The sequence below is a fragment of the Diabrotica virgifera genome, chromosome 6 (assembly GCF_917563875.1).
Source record: "Diabrotica virgifera virgifera chromosome 6, PGI_DIABVI_V3a".
Taxonomy (NCBI): domain Eukaryota; kingdom Metazoa; phylum Arthropoda; class Insecta; order Coleoptera; family Chrysomelidae; genus Diabrotica; species Diabrotica virgifera.
Window position 1 is genome coordinate 99,585,174 of NC_065448.1, and position 24,946 is coordinate 99,610,119.

At 32.3% G+C, this 24,946-nt stretch overlaps 1 protein-coding gene and 2 long non-coding RNA genes across 3 annotated transcripts in view; 1 reads left to right on the plus strand and 2 right to left on the minus strand.

The window, feature by feature from the left end:
- LOC126886652 (zinc finger protein 226-like) overlaps window positions 1-5,744 on the minus strand; it is a 46,957-nt gene extending 41,213 nt beyond the window's left edge. Inside the window, exon 1 of the mRNA XM_050653648.1 lies at window positions 5,380-5,744. Within this exon, the coding sequence (XP_050509605.1) occupies window positions 5,380-5,674 (295 nt within the window). The 5' untranslated portion in view covers window positions 5,675-5,744. The remainder of the gene's footprint in view (window positions 1-5,379) is intronic.
- Window positions 5,745-15,360: 9,616 nt separating this feature from the next.
- Window positions 15,361-21,822, minus strand: LOC126886663 (uncharacterized). Its single transcript, XR_007698742.1, has 3 exons — window positions 21,328-21,822; window positions 21,075-21,269; window positions 15,361-15,542 (listed from the first exon to the last, which is right to left on the minus strand). It is a non-coding gene; the product is annotated as an uncharacterized LOC126886663 (long non-coding RNA).
- LOC126886664 (uncharacterized) lies at window positions 16,878-19,982 on the plus strand. Its single transcript, XR_007698743.1, has 3 exons — window positions 16,878-17,676; window positions 18,401-18,558; window positions 19,802-19,982. It is a non-coding gene; the product is annotated as an uncharacterized LOC126886664 (long non-coding RNA).
- Window positions 21,823-24,946: the final 3,124 nt, after the last annotated feature.

Sequence of the window (24,946 nt, forward strand, 5' to 3'; positions counted from 1 at the left end):
AACCAAGTGAGAACCAAACACGAGTGTCAGTGGAGTATCGCGTAGGCCAGAAGGAACTATATAAAACTACATAATTAAATAATATTGCTCGTAGGTTTAGTTCAATTTTCTATCTTTATTAATTACATAATATTATGCATGGCTTACACAGAAAGATTTACGGCCAGCACATACGGTGAAACGCAAAAGTAACGAAACTGCAACCCTCAGTTACGTTTGAGTTTCTGCCATAGATGCGTATGAGAGATCACACATGATGAAACTATTTTGACCGTTTAAAACGGCCGGTCTGAAACGCATACAGATCAGTTTCACTGATTGGCAGCCACAGACCCACAGACATACAAAATTGATATTCTTCTCAATGTACTATGTAGGGATGTATCTGTTACCGGACAAACCCGATTTCAGGACAAACTAGTTTGGCCTAGGCCAAACTAGTTTGTCCTAACCGCCTTAGGATAAACTAGTTTGGCCTAGGCCATACTAGTTTATCCTATCACGCGTAGGTCAAACTAGTTTATCCTAGGCCAAACTAGTTTATCCTGATACAAATAAACACTTCAGGCCAAACTAGTTTGGCCTAGGCCAAACTAGTTTATCATGATATAAAGACGCACACTTCAGGCCATACTAGTTTATCCTGATATAATAAATAGGATAAACTAGTACGGTCTTCTTCTTCTTATAGTGCCTATCCGTTTCGGAGGTTGGCGACCATCATGGCAATCTCTACTTTTCACACTGCTGCTCTGAAAAGACTTTTAGTGGTTGTGTTGAACCACGTACGTAGATTTTTGCTAGGTCTTTTTTAGATGCGTCTGTAAATATGATGATTTTTAAAATAATTTTCTGTCTGAATTAAACATCATATATCTCGCGCGCAAGACGCGTATAAGAAGCGCAAAACGCGCGCATAAGGTGCGCAAGATGCGCGCATAACACTTGCATAAGCGCGGGAAACGCGCGTCTAAGGCGCGCATACGGTGTGCATATAGTGCGCATAAGGTGCGCAAAGCGCGCGCATAAGGTGCGCATAAGACGCAAAACGCGCGCATAAGACGCAAAACGCGCGCATAACACTTGCATAAGCACGCGAAACGCGCGCTAAACGTGCGTCTAGGGCGCGCAAAACACTTGCATAAGCGCGCGCGTAATGCTCGCACAAGGCGCGTTTTAGGCGCGCCTTTTGCGAGTGTTTTGCCCGCGTTATGTGCGTGTTTTGCGTACTCTATGCGCGCTTTTTGCGGGCGTTGTGCACACTTAATGCGCGCGAGAAATATGATGTTTAATTCAGACATAGAAAATTATTTGAAAAATCATCATATCGTATTTACAGACGCATCTAAAAAAGACCTAGAAAAATCTACGTACGTGGTTCAACACAACCACTACAAGTCTTTTCAGAGCAGCAGTGTGAAAAGTAGAGATTGCCATGATGGTCGCCAACATCCGAAACGGATAGGCACTACAAGAAGAAGAAGAAGAAGAAGAAGGCCGTACTAGTTTATCCTGAAGTGTGAATCTTTATTATATCAGGATAAACTAGTTTGGCTTGAAGTGTGCGTCTTTATATCAGGATAAACTAGTTTGGTAACAGTTATCCAAGAACATTCAAAAGTCACCTCTAAGTTAATGGTGACAATGTTATTGTCACTTAGTAATGTTTATGTACATACGTATCCATACCAGTGAAAACTTTACTATAGTATTTTTACTACAAAAGCGATATTACGTAGGTCAAAATTTTTGACGTAAGAGAACTGTCAAAATATTAGAATGTGACTTTTCATTATTGCCATGTTTATAACAGACATGGCAATAACGAAAAGTCACATTCTAATGTTTTGACAGTTCTCTTACGTCAAATATTTTGACCTACGTAATATCGCTTTTGTAGTAAAAATACTATACATATAATTTGCCGTGTAAAAAAAGAAAAAGTAGATAGCTGTAAAATATTTGCGCCTGTGCTCTTAAATAAATTTTTTACATATAAACAAAATAAAATCAAGCAATAAAATGTTTAACAAAAAAGTCAATAAAATATACGCTATTAATTCCATTTTCGAAGTTGCCACAATATATTTTATAATTTCATTTATTTCGTACCGTTTCGTACCTACACCACTGGTAAAATGGAGATTGTTTATGTTACTATTAATTTTACATGTAAATTTTTCTCATTTTATAACTTAATCATGTAATTTTAATTATGTAATAAGGTACATTGAAGTGTTAATTTTCAAACTATTAACCGTTTAAGAGGCAATATCTAAGAATATAGGAGTATTTATTGAATTTTCATTTACGCACACATAACAGAAATATTTATTTACCTGTGAAATGTAACTCCCACTTCTTTCCTTCTGCTGTCGCTTTTACAACCGTAAGCCGAACACATCACCACTATAAAGAGTTAAAAAAATTGCTAGTTTTCACTCAGAAATCGCACAAAAATCACTAATAAAACAAGTGGTGTCAAATCTCAATGAGAACCAACCGTATTAAAATAAGGCTTCACTTTCGTTCGAAAAATAGATATCCTGTTAGATCTCCAGAGAGAGTAAAAAAATTTTCCATGCTCTAAGGTATAAATTATAGGCCATTTCAAGACTGTGACGTTTATGTCACCGCTGGGAGGTAATTAATAAGGCCATCCGCACACACAGCTACTAAAAAGAAACCAGTCCAGTTCGCTTGGGGACTAGTTTCTAGAAATCGGCGGAAGAGGTTTAATATAAAATTAGTGCAAGAAGTGGAAAACATCCGTGCCTATATAAACTTAATTAACTAGTTTTGATGGAAAGAAAGCCACAATTTTACTAAAAAAATTATTTTATTAACGTTTCGACGTCCAAATCGGATGCCGTTGTCAAAATATAAAAAATATTAATGAATTAAACAAAAATGTTATTGCTTAGTAAAAAATTCTTCTAATAATTTATTTAATCTGACTTATATCTTTATTCTGCTTTATATCGGCAATTCAGACATATATTATACATTTTAAAGTAGAAGACTTTAAAATGATATCGCCAATATTTATGAGTTGCGTTCCTGGGACGGACTTTACTAAAATATAGTTCATTCGATTACATGAAATCAACCCCAACTCAAGAATATCCGTCACAAAAAATCATAACATGTGATCTGTCTTTAAAAATACAACCACATGCAACGGTGACACTAAAGTTGGATTTATAGTTTGACGTAGCGTAGACGTAGACGCAACGGAGACGCACTGGAAAAGATCAACACCGAATTTTGTGTACTCGTGTTTATAGATGAACGCAAGCGCCTGACGGAGCGTAAGAGAAACGTAACGTAACATAAGAGATGACCAACTTTCATCTTTTACAGTGCGTTTCTTCCGTCTGGCCAATCATAAGGCAGAATTTTGTTCTGTCACTCAAAGTGGACCCGCCCCGCCCTCTCATTCCTTGTGTTGTGTAAAAAGTTGATTGTCAACATATTCGAATTTTGTTAATTATTTGTAATACAATGGATGTTAAGTTATTAATTTAATAAAAATATATCATAGAGTCATTTCAATATTTCAGATAAATATGAGTTGTTATTAGCCTAATTCGTGGTTATCCACACATATTATACGATAGGTAAATCCAATAAACATTTAAAGACCAGGAAATGGAACAAAATAGTTGGAAATCCCATGGCATGCGGCACCAAAGAGCATACTTTCGTTTATTTCCTAATCCATGTAACACACAAAACAGATAAATATTATAATAAATAATAGTATAAGTATAAATAAATAAACACAAAGTTTGTTTACTGTTCGTATAATTTATAGGCTATGTTGTTGAATTAGAATTAAGTCATTGTTTACTCTTTCTACTCATGCGCAAAAATTCCGCTACGTCCAAGGTCCCTATACCATAGGTTGTATGGTAACTTTGACATTGACAAATGAAATATTGTCATCGTGACGTCACCCAGACGATCAATTTTACGAATTGTTTGTAAACATAATAGGATACGTGGTTTGGAGGCTATTCGCTCCGAGCGTTAACAAAGTGTCAAAGCAAAATCGACCGACCTGCTCATGGTGTCGGTTTTTTGAAATTTTATAAGGACGCTTTGTGTATGTTTAAATGAGACATTTAAAAAAATGTCGTGTCACGCTAGTGATATTATGTATTAATATAAACAGAAAATAAAAACGCACTATAAATTCTTCACTTTCCAATATTGATTATCAGTTTGATTTTGTATGCATAACCTCACTATCGCAGTTTATGTCAATAAATATTTATTAACGAAAAAGAAAATATTTTGTTGCACTATAAATTACAGTATAAATTAATAACTAATGAATTATAACAATTGTATTCGGTTATTATCACTACAAAATAAAATATTCAAGTTTAACAAAATAATCCCATAAGACTCAATGTTAAAACGTCCTTACAAATCTGACAGCATATCTTGCACTGAGGGTGCGATATGTTGACAGATTAAATTAGAAAGGAAAAATGGTATGTTTATATAAATTGCAAAGATGATTAAAGGTAGGTCTACTTAACTATTGTAGGTATAGTCCGTCCGCTATAACTTTTCCCATGCGGTGCAATTCATTTTCAATCAAATTAAGTCAAAACATAAATTGAAACGAACGTCGATGTGTATATACATTTTGTATACTGTATACTATTATACTACACACATCGGCGTAGGTTTCACTTTCTGTTTTGACTTAATTTAATTGAAAATGAATCATACTGCATGGGAAAAGTTATAGCGGACGGACTATATGTTCCTACATGAATCTATAATATACTCTCAGAAAAACTTATATGGAATCACTATGTATTTGAAATCTGCAGCTTTTGGAAACTATAGGTGTAACAATTTTAATTAAACTGATAAGAAGAGTTCCTTTGCGCAAGGACTAAAGTTATAGGATTATGATTTAACCAGGCAGCACAAGATTGATCACATAAATTGGTGTCTTCAACTTTCAACACTAAGACTGGAACATTGGAAATTGGAAAAATGTGCTATTTTCAAACGAAAGTAGGATATTATGTAAAATTATATGATCAACGAATTCATGTACCTACTTAGAAGGCGAGGAAAACAAGCAAGAACGGAAACTGCCAGGTTTTTTCACAAAAAGAGGAAGGGTCATGTTCTGGGAAGGAATTTAGATCAGTACAAAAAATCATCTTTCAAAATACTTTCATCCAACCAACTTTAATAGCTCGCAGGTATGTTGATTTGGTGCTGGGATCTGTAGTTAGGCTCTGAAGAGGCTCAATGAAAGAAAATTAAATTTAGCTTTAATTCGCTTAAAATAATAAAAAATATCAGATGATTCCATATAAGTTTGGTTGAGTGTAAATATTTACCTACCTATATTTGATTGTTTTTCTTCCAATAACATCAGTTGATTTTCATCTTCTATGGAAGTTTTTAAGGAGAATTCCTGTAAATCTACATAATTACATGGATTATGAGTAGTTTCTCCACTAGGATTCTCTTTAATTTCACTTTTCAAGCCATCTAAAAGAGCATCATCTACCTTATTACAATATATTTCGATTTTGCAGGTGTCGTCACTAAATTCTTGTTTTACTTCCATCTCATTCCAAATTATATGTTTTTCAATAAAAATTTTACACCCAAAAAATAAAATTACTTGGTACATTCATTATATAAATTTATTATTTTTTTATCATAGGGCATTCTAACAGTTTGACGTTAATCACAACGCTGAGACAGCGTTGTCAGAGTTGGTATGAGGATGGAAAATTTTTTCTCTCTCAGGAGATACCGCAACGGTAATAAAACTGAAGCAAAAACCAAGTGAGAACCAAACACGAGTGTCAGTGGAGTATCGCGTAGGCCAGAAGGAACTATATAAAACTACATAATTAAATAATATTGCTCGTAGGTTTAGTTCAATTTTCTATCTTTATTAATTACATAATATTATGCATGGCTTACATAGAAAGATTTACGGCCAGCACATACGGTGAAACGCAAAAGTAACGAAACTGCAACCCTCAGTTACGTTTGAGTTTCTGCCATAGATGCGTATGAGAGATCACACATGATGAAACTATTTTGACCGTTTAAAACGGCCGGTCTGAAACGCATACAGATCAGTTTCACTGATTGGCAGCCACAGACCCACAGACATACAAAATTGATATTCTTCTCAATGTACTATGTAGGGATGTATCTGTTACCGGACAAACCCGATTTCAGGACAAACTAGTTTGGCCTAGGCCAAACTAGTTTGTCCTAACCGCCTTAGGATAAACTAGTTTGGCCTAGGCCATACTAGTTTATCCTATCACGCGTAGGTCAAACTAGTTTATCCTAGGCCAAACTAGTTTATCCTGATACAAATAAACACTTCAGGCCAAACTAGTTTGGCCTAGGCCAAACTAGTTTATCATGATATAAAGACGCACACTTCAGGCCATACTAGTTTATCCTGATATAATAAATAGGATAAACTAGTACGGTCTTCTTCTTCTTATAGTGCCTATCCGTTTCGGAGGTTGGCGACCATCATGGCAATCTCTACTTTTCACACTGCTGCTCTGAAAAGACTTTTAGTGGTTGTGTTGAACCACGTACGTAGATTTTTGCTAGGTCTTTTTTAGATGCGTCTGTAAATATGATGATTTTTAAAATAATTTTCTGTCTGAATTAAACATCATATATCTCGCGCGCAAGACGCGTATAAGAAGCGCAAAACGCGCGCATAAGGTGCGCAAGATGCGCGCATAACACTTGCATAAGCGCGGGAAACGCGCGTCTAAGGCGCGCATACGGTGTGCATATAGTGCGCATAAGGTGCGCATAAGACGCAAAACGCGCGCATAAGACGCAAAACGCGCGCATAACACTTGCATAAGCACGCGAAAAGCGCGCTAAACGTGCGTCTAGGGTGCGCAAAACACTTGCATAAGCGCGCGCGTAATGCTCGCACAAGGCGCGTTTTAGGCGCGCCTTTTGCGAGTGTTTTGCCCGCGTTATGTGCGTGTTTTGCGTACTCTATGCGCGCTTTTTGCGGGCGTTGTGCACACTTAATGCGCGCGAGAAATATGATGTTTAATTCAGACATAGAAAATTATTTGAAAAATCATCATATCGTATTTACAGACGCATCTAAAAAAGACCTAGAAAAATCTACGTACGTGGTTCAACACAACCACTACAAGTCTTTTCAGAGCAGCAGTGTGAAAAATAGAGATTGCCATGATGGTCGCCAACATCCGAAACGGATAGGCACTACAAGAAGAAGAAGAAGAAGAAGAAGGCCGTACTAGTTTATCCTGAAGTGTGAATCTTTATTATATCAGGATAAACTAGTTTGGCTTGAAGTGTGCGTCTTTATATCAGGATAAACTAGTTTGGTAACAGTTATCCAAGAACATTCAAAAGTCACCTCTAAGTTAATGGTGACAATGTTATTGTCACTTAGTAATGTTTATGTACATACGTATCCATACCAGTGAAAACTTTACTATAGTATTTTTACTACAAAAGCGATATTACGTAGGTCAAAATTTTTGACGTAAGAGAACTGTCAAAATATTAGAATGTGACTTTTCATTATTGCCATGTTTATAACAGACATGGCAATAACGAAAAGTCACATTCTAATGTTTTGACAGTTCTCTTACGTCAAATATTTTGACCTACGTAATATCGCTTTTGTAGTAAAAATACTATACATATAATTTGCCGTGTAAAAAAAGAAAAAGTAGATAGCTGTAAAATATTTGCGCCTGTGCTCTTAAATAAATTTTTTACATATAAACAAAATAAAATCAAGCAATAAAATGTTTAACAAAAAAGTCAATAAAATATACGCTATTAATTCCATTTTCGAAGTTGCCACAATATATTTTATAATTTCATTTATTTCGTACCGTTTCGTACCTACACCACTGGTAAAATGGAGATTGTTTATGTTACTATTAATTTTACATGTAAATTTTTCTCATTTTATAACTTAATCATGTAATTTTAATTATGTAATAAGGTACATTGAAGTGTTAATTTTCAAACTATTAACCGTTTAAGAGGCAATATCTAAGAATATAGGAGTATTTATTGAATTTTCATTTACGCACACATAACAGAAATATTTATTTACCTGTGAAATGTAACTCCCACTTCTTTCCTTCTGCTGTCGCTTTTACAACCGTAAGCCGAACACATCACCACTATAAAGAGTTAAAAAAATTGCTAGTTTTCACTCAGAAATCGCACAAAAATCACTAATAAAACAAGTGGTGTCAAATCTCAATGAGAACCAACCGTATTAAAATAAGGCTTCACTTTCGTTCGAAAAATAGATATCCTGTTAGATCTCCAGAGAGAGTAAAAAAATTTTCCATGCTCTAAGGTATAAATTATAGGCCATTTCAAGACTGTGACGTTTATGTCATCGCTGGGAGGTAATTAATAAGGCCATCCGCACACACAGCTACTAAAAAGAAACCAGTCCAGTTCGCTTGGGGACTAGTTTCTAGAAATCGGCGGAAGAGGTTTAATATAAAATTAGTGCAAGAAGTGGAAAACATCCGTGCCTATATAAACTTAATTAACTAGTTTTGATGGAAAGAAAGCCACAATTTTACTAAAAAAATTATTTTATTAACGTTTCGACGTCCAAATCGGATGCCGTTGTCAAAATATAAAAAATATTAATGAATTAAACAAAAATGTTATTGCTTAGTAAAAAATTCTTCTAATAATTTATTTAATCTGACTTATATCTTTATTCTGCTTTATATCGGCAATTCAGACATATATTATACATTTTAAAGTAGAAGACTTTAAAATGATATCGCCAATATTTATGAGTTGCGTTCCTGGGACGGACTTTACTAAAAGATAGTTCATTCGATTACATGAAATCAACCCCAACTCAAGAATATCCGTCACAAAAAATCATAACATGTGATCTGTCTTTAAAAATACAACCACATGCAACGGTGACACTAAAGTTGGATTTATAGTTTGACGTAGCGTAGACGTAGACGCAACGGAGACGCACTGGAAAAGATCAACACCGAATTTTGTGTACTCGTGTTTATAGATGAACGCAAGCGCCTGACGGAGCGTAAGAGAAACGTAACGTAACATAAGAGATGACCAACTTTCATCTTTTACAGTGCGTTTCTTCCGTCTGGCCAATCATAAGGCAGAATTTTGTTCTGTCACTCAAAGTGGACCCGCCCCGCCCTCTCATTCCTTGTGTTGTGTAAAAAGTTGATTGTCAACATATTCGAATTTTGTTAATTATTTGTAATACAATGGATGTTAAGTTATTAATTTAATAAAAATATATCATAGAGTCATTTCAATATTTCAGATAAATATGAGTTGTTATTAGCCTAATTCGTGGTTATCCACACATATTATACGATAGGTAAATCCAATAAACATTTAAAGACCAGGAAATGGAACAAAATAGTTGGAAATCCCATGGCATGCGGCACCAAAGAGCATACTTTCGTTTATTTCCTAATCCATGTAACACACAAAACAGATAAATATTATAATAAATAATAGTATAAGTATAAATAAATAAACACAAAGTTTGTTTACTGTTCGTATAATTTATAGGCTATGTTGTTGAATTAGAATTAAGTCATTGTTTACTCTTTCTACTCATGCGCAAAAATTCCGCTACGTCCAAGGTCCCTATACCATAGGTTGTATGGTAACTTTGACATTGACAAATGAAATATTGTCATCGTGACGTCACCCAGACGATCAATTTTACGAATTGTTTGTAAACATAATAGGATACGTGGTTTGGAGGCTATTCGCTCCGAGCGTTAACAAAGTGTCAAAGCAAAATCGACCGACCTGCTCATGGTGTCGGTTTTTTGAAATTTTATAAGGACGCTTTGTGTATGTTTAAATGAGACATTTAAAAAAATGTCGTGTCACGCTAGTGATATTATGTATTAATATAAACAGAAAATAAAAACGCACTATAAATTCTTCACTTTCCAATATTGATTATCAGTTTGATTTTGTATGCATAACCTCACTATCGCAGTTTATGTCAATAAATATTTATTAACGAAAAAGAAAATATTTTGTTGCACTATAAATTACAGTATAAATTAATAACTAATGAATTATAACAATTGTATTCGGTTATTATCACTACAAAATAAAATATTCAAGTTTAACAAAATAATCCCATAAGACTCAATGTTAAAACGTCCTTACAAATCTGACAGCATATCACGTGACTGTACGTAGAGGGGAGACGCACGGAGCCAATATTTTGTTATTAAATATCGTTAGTGTTTAAATTTGTGTTTATATCTTGCGATATAATGTATCTATAGATATCATTAAGTGTTTTTAGTATAATAACTTAAACCCAAAACTCTTTTACAAGAAGTGTTACGCCTAGAAGTGTTACGTTGACGCCTAGCCCTATTTCTTTCGCATTTTCTTTAAGCTCCACATACAGTTCTGTAATATCTCTTGTGGTTCTTCACATCAAGTTTACATCATTTGTGTACGTTACAATCTGCTTAGACTTATTGAACAATATATCATAATCATATATCTAATTAAGTCTATAGATAATAGATCTATTATATGTACCTAATTGTTTCATAAAAAATTATAACTAATATTGCAGCCATCTGAAGATCGTTTGAATAAACAATTATAAAGTAAATGAATATATAAAATGGGGAAAATTCCCTTTATTGCACTGAAATTGTATTTTTTTATAATTTTCTGTTAATGTAAAACTTCACAGGTACCTATTGAATGGAATCATAATGTTTTAATAGTTTTAGATATCATCCAGTACCTAACGTAATCAGATGCTCTTATGTTAAACTTAAGGGAAAAACTACTAATTTTGATAGGTACATAAATCTTTAGTTGAATCTCTTTTTCACCATGGTTTACATGTTAGAAGGAATTTATAATAATGTACTACATGCACTATCCCCAATTCAAAATGATTATATACCTACTCAAAATCATTTAAAAAAGTAAATTGTATTCAACCCATTATTAATATACCTAGGATATTTGAATGATTTAGTCCCATATATAAACACAAGAAAGAATCTACTTCTGCTTTAATTAAGTAGTAATTCTATTCTACTGCATATATTTAATTGCAATTATATTCTATGATTTTTGTAGCTCTACAGGTATCTACCACATTTTTTAAAGAATATATTAAATAAATAGTCATTAAAAATCCAAACGTATTTTTTTTAAATATACATATATATTTTCAATCATTAAAAACATTCCTACTTTCCGAGTTCACTTCAATGAGTGAAGTGAATGAATTTGAATGCAGCATTCTGGGTGACGTCACTCCCGCCATTAGATTCTCAACGCTGATTGGTGGAAAGTTACCATGCAACCTGTCTATTTATGAACCTTGCGCTACGTCGATCTATAAATTGACATAATATTAGGGAGTTTTTGTTGCTACGTAACGTACGCATCTCCGTATTCGCTCCGAGCGTTAACAAAGTGTCAAAGCAAAATCGACCGACCTGCTCATGGTGGCGGTTTTTTGAAATTTTATAAGGACGCTTTGTGTATGTTTAAATGAGACATTTAAAAAAATGTCGTGTCACGCTAGTGATATTATGTATTAATATAAACAGAAAATAAAAACGCACTATAAATTCTTCACTTTCCAATATTGAATATCAGTTTGATTTTGTATGCATAACCTCACTATCGCAGTTTATGTCAATAAATATTTATTAACGAAAAAGAAAATATTTTGTTGCACTATAAATTACAGTATAAATTAATAACTAATGAATTCTAACAATTGTATTCGGTTATTATCACTACAAAATAAAATATTCAAGTTTAACAAAATAATCCCATAAGACTCAATGTTAAAACGTCCTTACAAAATCTGACAGCGTATCACGTGACTGTACGTAGAGGGGAGACGCACGGAGCCAATACGTAAAGCAACTAACGTGTCGTAGAGGATGAATGTTAAAATAGGTAGTTTTTGTAACTGCTTTAACGTAACGTAAAGCAAATCGTAGTCATTTTTAAATTCCGTTGACATTCAAAAAAATAAAACAATGTTCACACAATATACCTACAATTAATATACAAATGTAAAAAAAGATAAATGAATGATGAAATTGTATGGTTTTAATTGCTTCTATTTAAATATAAAAATATTATTTTTCCTTAGGTTAAAATTTTTTTATTTTTGTTTATACCTACTTTATAGTTGTAAATTATTGTATACCTACATCAGAATTCCAGTAGGTATAATGTAAATAGTGTGGTAATATTTATTTGAAAATTTTACTGAAACTAGGTCATTTGTTTATCTAGTTATTAATTGTGGTGATCACTGTATTTCTTAAATTAATACAAGATTTGTTTGTTTTGCTTTATTAATAGACAACTTAAAAACAATAAAATTTTAAATCTATTATGAAGTTCCAAATTCCAATTACAAACACAGAATAATTTTACTCAAATAGACTAAACCAATAACCAATATAACCTTAAAATGTTTATAAACGGGTAGTACGCTGATGAAATGTTCATTTGGTAGGTAATCGGGCAAGATCCTCGTGTGCATTCGGCTCGATAGGGATGCGTATGAACCTAACGTACCAGCCCGTAACCTTAGGTAATACGCAAGGTTCATAAATAGACAGGTTGCATGGTAACTTTCCACCAATCAGCGTTGAGAATCTAATGGCGGGAGTGACGTCACCCAGAATGCTGCATTCAAATTCATTCACTTCACTCATTGAAGTGAACTCGGAAAGTAGGAATGTTTTTAATGATTGAAAATATATATGTATATTTAAAAAAAATACGTTTGGATTTTTAATGACTATTTATTTAATATATTCTTTAAAAAATGTGGTAGATACCTGTAGAGCTACAAAAATCATAGAATATAATTGCAATTAAATATATGCAGTAGAATAGAATTACTACTTAATTAAAGCAGAAGTAGATTCTTTCTTGTGTTTATATATGGGACTAAATCATTCAAATATCCTAGGTATATTAATAATGGGTTGAATACAATTTACTTTTTTAAATGATTTTGAGTAGGTATATAATCATTTTGAATTGGGGATAGTGCATGTAGTACATTATTATAAATTCCTTCTAACATGTAAACCATGGTGAAAAAGAGATTCAACTAAAGATTTATGTACCTATCAAAATTAGTAGTTTTTCCCTTAAGTTTAACATAAGAGCATCTGATTACGTTAGGTACTGGATGATATCTAAAACTATTAAAACATTATGATTCCATTCAATAGGTACCTGTGAAGTTTTACATTAACAGAAAATTATAAAAAAATACAATTTCAGTGCAATAAACAAGAATCTACAGGTCGAGCAAGTCTCGTAAATTTCACGATTGCGAGCCACGCTTCACGCAACCTTGTTTGCGTACTTGTGTTTCGAGTTGCGTGGTCGTGCGGAGTTATATTTACCAATTCGCGCAATCGTACTTGAGACGCTGTGTCAGGTGAGGTGTTTGAAAATTTGTGTAACTTGATTGCTTGATTCTGTGGTTTAAGTTGTTGTCTTGCAGGTAAAAAAGTGACTTTTTAAAAAAATTATATCTTGGAAACTAAAAATTATTTTTATTTATAATTGAAACATGTAAAAGTATAGTACTCTCAAAAAAATTTCAGCCAAAAATATTCATTTTTGTAGAGTTGACTGCAATTTTTCGACAACAGCCCTTTTTTGCGGTAGGCAGCATAACAAGTCCAGTCTCATCTGAAATCAAAGTTTCTTGTAGTTTATACCTCTGGCTAGTGAATGAACAAAGGATTTTTTATTAGATGAGGTCATTTTTGTTTTATAAAAAAAACTACTTTAAAAATGAGAAAAATTGGGGTCAAAAATGTGTTTAAACTTATGTAAAATCTTCAAATTTCATTTTTTTTAATTCCTTCGTTCATATTCTAGCCAGAGGTATAAACTACAAGAAACTTTTTGATTTCAGATGAGACTGGACTTAGTTATGCTGCCAACGCAAAAAAATTTAAACTCTACAAAAATGAATATTTTTGGCTGAAACTTTTTTTGAGACTACCTTAAGTACTATACTTTTACATGTTCCAATTATAAATAAAAATAAATTTTAGTTTTCGAGATATAATTTTTTTTAAAAGTCACTTTTTTACCCACAATACCTATATAACCCCTTAAAAAAATGTTTGGAAGAATATGTTTGATGGCCAAGATGCATACATATATTTAGAAGGAAAGTTCCTGATTTCTGTAGTATAATACATAATACCGAAGAGGAAGTAGCCCTAAGCGCCGGACTCCACTTGCGATTTGTAGTTGTGAAGATTGAACACATTCTTTCAAATAGAAGTCAATCCATGATTATTTAGTCACAAATGGATTGACTTGTATTTGAAACAATGTGTTCAATCTTCCTGATTACAAATCGCAAGTGGAGTGCGGCGGTAATAACACCAAAATATTCCATATAGGTCCATAGAAGGTACACAGACATTGAAAAATTCCTGGAATATCCCCGAAAACATGTTCCCTGAACATCCCAGGAAAATCCTGTGTCAGTATTTTAAACATTACCTGAATGTCTTATTGGAACATTCCATGAATGTCCACGAATGTTCTCTGGACATTCAAAATATATTTTGTAGACATTCCCTGGATATACCAGAAATACAGTGATGAGCGCTCTAATAACCGGCAAAATAGCACAAAAGATGTATTAAGTAGTGAGATAGAAAGACATGAAACTAGTCGAGCTGGGAAATTTAGCGATATTAACTTATACATTTAGATTGTATTGATTGTGTACCACCTTCAGACGTATCAGACGAGTTTAGAAACTACCACTGTCACAGTGACAGTTTTAGTTGACATACTCCTCCGATATGTGTAAAGGTGGGATCAATATAACGTAAATTTAAAGGTTAATTTCGCTAAATTTCCCAGCTCGACTAGTTTCATTTCTTTTTATCTCACAACTAAATATGTTGCCCATATTTTGCCGGTTATTAGGGCACTCATCACTGTACATCCTTGCTGATGTGACAATACCTCCTATCTGTTTTTTCATGAGTTTTGTATGAGAGATGGAAAAACATGTTTTAAGGTCACCTCCTGTGTTCATATGTAAGTTTTGACTTGTTTTGTAGTTCATAGATAGTTTAATTTACTACAAAACAAGTCAAAAAATATCATATGAAAACAGGAGGTGACCCTAAGACAAGTTTTTAGTCTCACAAAACTCATGAAAAAACAGATAGGATGTATTATTACATCACTGACGATATGTGGCCATACCAAATAATACATCCTTGATAAATATAAACATTTTTATTGAACAAAATCTTTTCATACATTTTTTTAGTGCAATTTACTGATATTCCTAAATATTTCAAAAAAATGTGTCACATTTGCTTTGTAAACCTTTCTTTTGCCTTTCGTAGCCACATATTCCGTTTCCTTCCTGGTTTTTTGTAGACCACTTCTCTCAGCTGATTCTAAAAAAAATAAAATAAATGGTAATTTTTCTATCCTTTACAATTAACAATCAGAAGAAATATTATTTACAGATAATGATATGCATAATAATAATAGGTTTGTTCTGGCATCAGTTTGAAACCATCAGCGAATAGTGGACCAGCGCGAGTAGAGGGGATCGCACTGGTGACTGTATTATGTTCTTTTACTGACCAACTGTTTGCTGATGGTTTTTGACTAGTTTGACTGTTTGCTAGAACAAACCTAATAATAATGAATATTTTGTATTTTGACAATGACATCTGATGTGGAAGTCAAAACATTAATAAAATTATTTTTTCAAGTTAACTTTCACATGCGCGTCTTAAAATTGTACTTTTAATACTTATATCATAAATAACTATTAAAACTATCTTAAGAGGAAACAGTATCGATCAACAGGTAGCGAAAATGTGTTCCAAGATTGCGGCTGTAATTTTGAATATTTTTTCAAGATATTTGGCACACATATTCGTAATATAATAAAGAATGGCGGTACAGAGCCCAATTTGAAAAATATATTAATATGTGGAAATTACTCTGTAATTAAATACAATATAAAAAAACGAGCTTGTACCGCCATTAAGAAGAACAAAAAAATACACTTTTTTCAAATACAACTTTTTTATCCGATTTTGTGTTATTTTGGAACTACTAAAATTTTTTATTTCATTAGTAGTTCCAAAATTACACAAAATCTAGGCATCGGATAAAAAAGTTTATTTTTGAAGAAAGTGTATTTTTTTGTTCTTCTTAATGGCAGTACAGGCTCGTTTTTTAAATATTGTATAATTACAGAGTAATTTCCACATATTAACATATTTTTCAAATTGGGCTCTGTACCGCCATTCTTTATTATTTTACGAATACGTGTGCCAAATGCCTCGAAAAAATATTCAAAATTACAGTGACAATCTTGGAACACGTTTTGGCTACCTGTTTATCGCTACTGTATTACCTTAAAACATTGTAATTTGCTAAACCAGTATATTTTACTCTACTACTACTCTACTAGCTACCTCATTTTCCACTGTTTCTAAAGACTTGTTTACATGGGTAGAGTTTTGAGGAGAGTAGAGTAGTGGTAGTACTCTACCAAAAATGGCTTGATACCATTCACATGAGGAGAGTACAAGTATAGTACTGATGCTAGTATAGTGAAACCGATTTTTGTATTTTTAAACACTCTTGATTATAAGTGCACCTTAAATTCTTAATTTTTTGCTTAAGCTCGTTTACTCCAAAGCCCCCTTTGCCATTCTTTCGATGATTTCATCCTCTGCAGCTTGCTGCAAACTTTTATTTCTGTAGTATACACTACCCTAACAACACACAACATTCCAGGAATGTACTACCAAAGTTCTATCAATATTTGAATGTCCTGGACATTTAGGGAACATTCGGTGAACATCTGTTTAAATTATTCCTGGAATGTTACCATAAGACATTCTGTGAACATACTACCAATGTTCCTATATTTTAAGTTGCGAAATAATACATACATGTAACAGATACAACATTACTTATATAACATACCAGACAAACTAAGTGACACTTTAGGCCTACAGTGCAATAATATGTCAAATTTAAAGAGTTTCCCAAGTTCAATTAATACAATATTATAAACATACAAATGTAATAAAAATTATTGTTCGCGAATATTCAATTTGGAATGCGATTTTGTTCATAAAAAAAATACTTATAACTTATGCAAAACCCAAGAGAGGCATTTATATTTATTTCTTTTGCGTTCATTTTCAAATTCGCCGTGCATATATTTTTGTGCATGGCGCTTGAGAGGGCATCACGTGACTAAAAACGACCAACCAACGACCTCGCTTCGGCCATCTTGGCATCTTCATCTTGGACACCTTGCTTTGCCGTGGGTGGATCGTTGTTTGGTATTATTTGTGCTTTTTAAGAATATTTTTTTAATTCGGATACTTTTATAATAGCTTTAATAGTATTATTAACATAGTGAATAAAATGGTGTCCTGTTTTTAACGCAGTTGGAGTAGCAGAAACAAATGTAGATAACAAAATCTGCAGGAATAACGTTTCAATTATGACAGAAGCTCCAAACAAATGACTGTGAATGAAAAGCCCTATTAAAAGGTTAGTATGCAAATATGTAAACGAAGGCATGCCCTGTATTTCAGAAAATAAATTAATACTATTAATACCCTAATAATACTATTCATAAAAAATCTTTTAAGTAACCTAGATATAACAAAGTGAATAAAAGGCATAAATCAGAAGAATTATTATTTTATTTTATAATTTAATAATTGGTCATATCCATTTATTATTTTAATAATAATTGTGAATAAGCCACAAACTTCGCTTATTCCTAACTAAAATAGTAAATAGAGATAATAACAGTAGGATTTGTAAAACTAAAGTAATTCTTTTTGCGTTTTTGCTAATGTATGCCTTTATAAATAGGATGGTAGACCACACACTATAATATGCAGTACCAACTAATGAATACACAGAATATTATAGTCGATTTGCTAAACTCAGTCTCAGTACTACTGAGTCTCAGAGACAACTGGCTAGTGATTTTAGTAAATAATTTTGCCAATTTGGTAAAATTGGCAAAAAAAAATAATAACTAAATAGTTAATAATTACTGTAATTTTGGCAAAATTGGCCAAAAACAAAAAAAATTACCTACTAAAATCACTAGCCAGTTGTGTCAGAGTTTGGGGAACCGACTATACTAATAAACAATTTCTAAGCTGTTTTATAATATTTTGTGAGTCCATTAATCATATTTTTTATTTAAAACTAAAATTTGTTAATAATGCTTAGTAATGCATATATTTTGTATTTTTAGCTTTCCAGAAGATCCTGCGAAGAAGACATGAAGTATAGATCAGATTTGTTAATAGAGGAGTATGTTCAAAACACTTTTTAGAAAAAGATATTGACAGAACTTCACTTTCATCTGTTCGTTTAAGAGACTGTGCTGTTCCAATAGCTTATGTCACACAGGTATATGCATTTTTTTTCTTGGTTTTAACATCTTTAAACGCAAAATACGCAATAGCTTATCGAATTGATGCCATGTTATTTTTCTTTATTAAGGTCTTTGTTTATTATTGTGTATGTGTATTAACAACAGAAACATTTTTGGTTATTCTTTATTTTATTTTATATTTTGTCATCAAGTGTTCAGTCAATGTATGTAGTTTTCTTATGTACACCTTTATGGGTTTATACCTGGTGGATGTATATTTCAATAAATAAATAAATAAATAACCTAATTAATAATACAGTCTGTACAATATAGATACTGTTGTAATTCATTATCTACATCAGAGATCTAAGTTGACATTGTTGCCCAACTGCAAAAAATTTTTGAATTCATTTTAAGTCAAATATATCACATAATTATTGCGAAGTAGATTATACAACAAAACAGATTAATATTCAATGTAAATAAATAAAAACATCAGAAATAGAAAACAAGAATTAAGGTATAATCTTATGTTACAGTTATTAAGGTACCAAGGGTATTATAAGGATAATAACGCTTGAGGTCAATGGTGTTTTTAACAAGGGCCTGAGGGATATACGTTGACTGAAAGCGTTATTATTATAATACCTGTGGTGCCTTCAACGTTTAATGTCTGACTAAATTATTCTTTATATGCGAAAAATTTGAATGAATTTTGAATTGATTAGTTTTTAAATAAGTACATTTACCAGTAACAGTAGTAACATAATTGTGGTAACCATAGTTTTACTTAGGTTGATATTTGTCAACTTGACAGTATCTAAGTCGTTATTTAAATTTAATGCCCAAGGGCGTTATATCATACTTAACAGACTTCGAAATGTCATTATTTGTCAAATAATGTACCAGTAGGACATTAAAGTAAATAATAAAAACAATAAATATAATGAATACTAAATACTTATTTGTTTGTGAAAAATCTATTTCTTTGTGGCTTTTTTGTAATTAACTATTCTAATGAGGAAATAAGCCACAATTTACTTGAAAAAATAATTTTATTAAGGTTTCTACTTCCACGTCGGATGTCGTTGTCAAAATACAAAATGTTCATTATTATTATTTTATTTATTAAATATTATTTATTATTTATTTAAATATTATTTAATATTTATTTTTTTATTATTATTATTTATGCGTATTATTACCTGTAAATAATATTTCTTCTGATTGTTAATTGTAAAGGATAGAAAAATTACCTTTTATTTTATTTTCTTTTAGAATCAGCTGAGAGAAGTGGTCTACAAAAAACCAGAAAGGAAACGGAATATGTGGCTACGAAAAGCAAAAGAAAGGTTTACAAAGCAAATGTGACACATTTTTTTATAATATTTAGGAATGTCAGTAAATTACATTAAAAAATGTATGTAAAGATTTTTTGCAATAAAAATGTTTATATTTATCAAGGATGTATTATTTGGTATGGCCACATATCGTCAGTGATGTGACAATACCTCCTATCTGTTTTTTTCAAGAGATTTGTAAGATAGACTAAAAACTTGTTTCGGCCACCTCCTGTTTTCATATATTTTTTGACTTGTTTTGCAGTAAATTCAACTATCTATTTACTACAAAAAAGTCAGAATACGTACGAAAACAGAAAGTGACCTTAAAAAATGTTTTTCGTCTCCTGCAAACCTCATGAAAAAACATATAGGAGGTATTGTCACATTACTGACGATATATTTCAGTGAATGTCTAAAAAATATACTGTGAATGTTCAAAGAACGTTCGTAGACATTCATGGAATGTTCTAACAAGACATTCAGTCTAAAAATATACTGTGAATGTCCAAAGAACATTCATGGAATGTTCCAACAAGACATTCAGTCTAAAAAATAGACTGTGAATGTCCAAAGAACATTCGTAGACATTCATGGAATGTTCCAACAGAACATTCTAAGAATATTTAAAATGCTGACAGCACTTTCCTGGAACTTTCCAGGGACATTCGTGTGCATTTGGGGACATTCCAGGAATGTTTTCAATGTCCTGTGTGTACATTCTAGGAACATTCATGGAATGTTTTGTGTTATTAGGGTACCTAAATTCCATAAACACTGGTATTCGCCTATTATAGCTCTACAAGTTTTAAAGTTTCATCTTCGGTGAACTTCATTTTCACTATTTACACAAAACACAATTCCAGCCAGAATGACAGCGCCCCCATGTACTCTCCTACCTACTCTATTCTGCCATAATTGAGCGTGTTCCATGGGTAGAGTGTGCAGCCGAGTAGACATTTTGGCAGTGGTGGTGGTCATAGAGTAGTTGTTACTTTGCCATATGTTGCTAGTCACTCTACTTTAACTCCTACTATACACTCTACTAGCTATTCTACTGTGCTGAGCATTTTTACAGGTAGAGTTACTCTACTCTATCAAGTACTTGCATCATTACTCTACCCGTGTAAACAAGTCTTAAATCTACTGAATGACAATCTACTTAATCTTAATCTACTCTTAATGAAAAATGTCTAAAATCATTTACCCACCTAGTATTATTGTAGAATTTAAGACAGTCCAGTGCCTTATAAATAATTTCAATATGAATATTTTTCCCTTTAATTCTCCTTTGATACCACTCCATTTTAGATTTTGGGGAACTTATTTCATTGTGTTTATAGACCATATTTATTGAAGGAACCCAATCTGGAGATTGTTATTATCGATTAAGTCGGCTGGTTTTCCTATAAGATTAAAATGTTAACATCTTCAAAAATCGTTACTGTTGTAATTGTAACTTACCAGATATAAAATGATTACAGCAGACAGGACAGGAAAATTTTCATTTCGCTAGTAAAACCTGTACATTGTATTGCATTTAACCATTGTTATCTCTCAGATACCTTATTTAGTTCAGTTTAAAAGTGAACTTTATCTTGACTTTATCACAATTACTTTGCATTTCACACTTCAAAACACAACACCAATGAAGCATATTTATTATCTTTCTAAATTAATACTTCCAGAGAAAATGTTAAATTAATCTTTGTACAACACAAAATTACAAAGAAATACAACTAAAATTATCTAAAACTCATTAAGAACAGATAGAATAAGATTTATCTTTTACACCCAGTAGCCATATTGATTTAATTTTGAAAACGATTATATTTAAATTTGGTAAATATAACTCCGCACGACCACGCAACTCGAAACACAAGTACGCAAACACGGTTGCGTGAAGCGTGGCTCGCAATCGTGAAATTTACGAGACTTGCTCGACCTGTAGATTCTTGTGTGCAATAAAGGGAATTTTCCCCATTTTATATATTCATTTACTTTATAATTGTTTATTCAAACGATCTTCAGATGGCTGCAATATTAGTTATAATTTTTTATGAAACAATTAGGTACATATAATAGATCTATTATCTATAGACTTAATTAGATATATGATTATGATATATTGTTCAATAAGTCTAAGCAGATTGTAACGTACACAAATGATGTAAACTTGATGTGAAGAACCACAAGAGATATTACAGAACTGTATGTGGAGCTTAAAGAAAATGCGAAAGAAATAGGGCTAGGCGTCAACGTAACACTTCTAGGCGTAACACTTCTTGTAAAAGAGTTTTGGGTTTAAGTTATTATACTAAAAACACTTAATGATATCTATAGATACATTATATCGCAAGATATAAACACAAATTTAAACACTAACGATATTTAATAACAAAATATAGCCTCCAAACCACGTATCCTATTATGTTTACAAACAATTCGTAAAATTGATCGTCTGGGTGACGTCACGATGACAATATTTCATTTGTCAATGTCAAAGTTACCATACAACCTATGGTATAGGGACCTTGGGTAATACGTATCGCGATACGGGAGTTCAACCATTAATGCGCAAGCGTATATGTCAAAAAGATGCGTTACGTTTACGTATTTGTGTGCACAAAAACTCCCTATTTTCTTCCGTCTCCAGTCCGTTTCTTACGTCTACGTTGCGTCTACGTCTACGCTACGTCAAACTATAAATCCAACTTAAATGATAACAACAATATCATTTTAAAGTCTTCTACTTTAAAATGTATAATATATGTCTGAATTGCCGATATAAATGAGTCAGATTAAATAAATAATTATTAGAAGAATTTTTTACTAAGCAACAACATTTTTGTTTAATTCATTAATATTTTTTGTATTTTGACAACGGCATCCGATTTGGACATCGAAACGTTAATAAAATCATTTTTTAGTAAAATTGTGGCTTATTTCCCATCAAAAACTAGTTAATTACAAAAATTCCACAAGAAAATAGCTTCAGAACAACATATATAAACTTAAACTCCGCCTAACAAAGCTACTCGGACCGTGATAGTGTGACGTCAAAACGTCAAAATTTTTCCAAACACGTTGTGTCTAGGTATACGCTAACGTGTACGCAAATAAAAAAGTTAGGTAGAATTAAAGGTCATAACAAATTATTTTTCTATCAAAAATTCCACAAGAAAATAGCTTCAGAACAACATATATAAACTTAAACTCCGCCTAACAAAGCTACTCGGACCGTGATAGTGTGACGTCAAAACGTCAAAATTTTTCCAAACACGTTGTGTCTAGGTATACGCTAACGTGTACGCAAATAAAAAAGTTAGGTAGAATTAAAGGTCATAACAAATTATTTTTCTATCAAACAATTTCAAAATAGCGTGTATCAAAATATATACAGTCACTGCCCACGCTAAATAGTCACACTAGCTTGACGAAGTTTAACTTTTTTATTTGCGTAAATTTTAGCGTGTACCTAGACACAACGTGTTTGGAAACCTTTTTTTTTGACGTTTTGACGTCACGACTATCGCGGTCCATACAAAGTAGTCAAGAAGTGACTCGTTTTATTAATTTTCAGTAGCGTAGTGTGCGAGCCATAGTTGGGCCTTGTTATGCAAAAAGCAACCAACCCACATTTTTGAGGAAAACAAGATAATGTCACATATCGATTTAAAAATGTGTATTCTACATTGTGTAAAAAGCAACCAAGCTATTCTAAATATTAAACCATGAAAAATACTACTCCAAATTATTTCTGTTTAATAATAGTTCATTTAAGATTTCGCATAAGACAACCAACCCACTTGGATTGTCCGTGTGACTGAACATATTGGGTGCGTTCGGACGACCATAGCGGCTGGCTGCCAGCAGAAATCGGCTGAGTGGTTGCATCCAGCCGTGATAGGGAAAGCTTAGTAAATCTCTCAGCGGCTGGCTTCCAGCGGTGACGTCTGACAGCTACTGCTGGCTCAGCTGTCCAGCCGCTGTGGTCGTCCGAACGCACCCATTATTACATTTCACTGTCGAAAAGTACCAGCCAAGTGGGTTGATATTGTTATGCCGATTACGGTTCCTGGAATGTTGCATCTTTTTGTTTTTACGTGTAGGTACTGACCAATATTAGTTCGTGCTTAAATATTAAAATATTTATTGTGTTATATCTATTATATTATGAAGAAATCTTTTAATCTTTAATGCGAAAAATATGTTTAAATCAAGAACTGTTATACGCTGTGAGCTCGTACGTAGAGGGGATATTTACAAATTCGTGAGCGCCAATAGTGGCAAGTCTGTAAACGTTTACCGGAAATTTGACATAAATGTCAAAGTGATTAATTTAAAATTAAAATTAAAAACATTAATTATAAAAAATATTAGTTGGTCAAAGCTGTGGTACATATTTTTACCTTAAATATAATTACGTTTTAAATACCGAATTTAAGTTTTTTTAATGTTCCGTAATATGTAATTATAAATTAACTAGCGCCATCTACACGATAATTGTGAAAGTATCTGAAGTAAAAAATTCATATTTTATCAATAGAACGTCAAAATGATTAGCAAAATTAAAAAAAAAATCGATTACAATTTAATTACTTTTTTGCGTTGTAAATATTAAGCGATAACAATTAAATAATAAATTTAAAAATTACCGGTGAAAGTTGAATTAGTAATCTGCTAGGAGCGCCACCAGCGAAGCTCAGAGCGTATAATAATTAAAGCGGCTCGCGAAATTGCAGAAAATTTTAAGTTTTAGGATTAAGGCTATGTTTATCTTACTTTTTAAATATTATGGTTTGTTGTTTTGACTGATTATCGCATATTTTTTATTTGTATTGATATTATGTTTAATAGTCGAAATTCTATTGTATGGAATTACTGAGTTGACTGAAATTATTCGGTTTTATTCATGGATTTTGTGGGTTGGTTGGATTTTGCAGATTGCATTTTATTAGATATATTTCCAACAGCAAATAGAAACCAACCCTCAATATGGCTATTTTTTTTTTGTAAACATTTATTAGGATAATTTTGATAATACTATGATAAACTTGCTCTAAAATTAAACTATTGATTA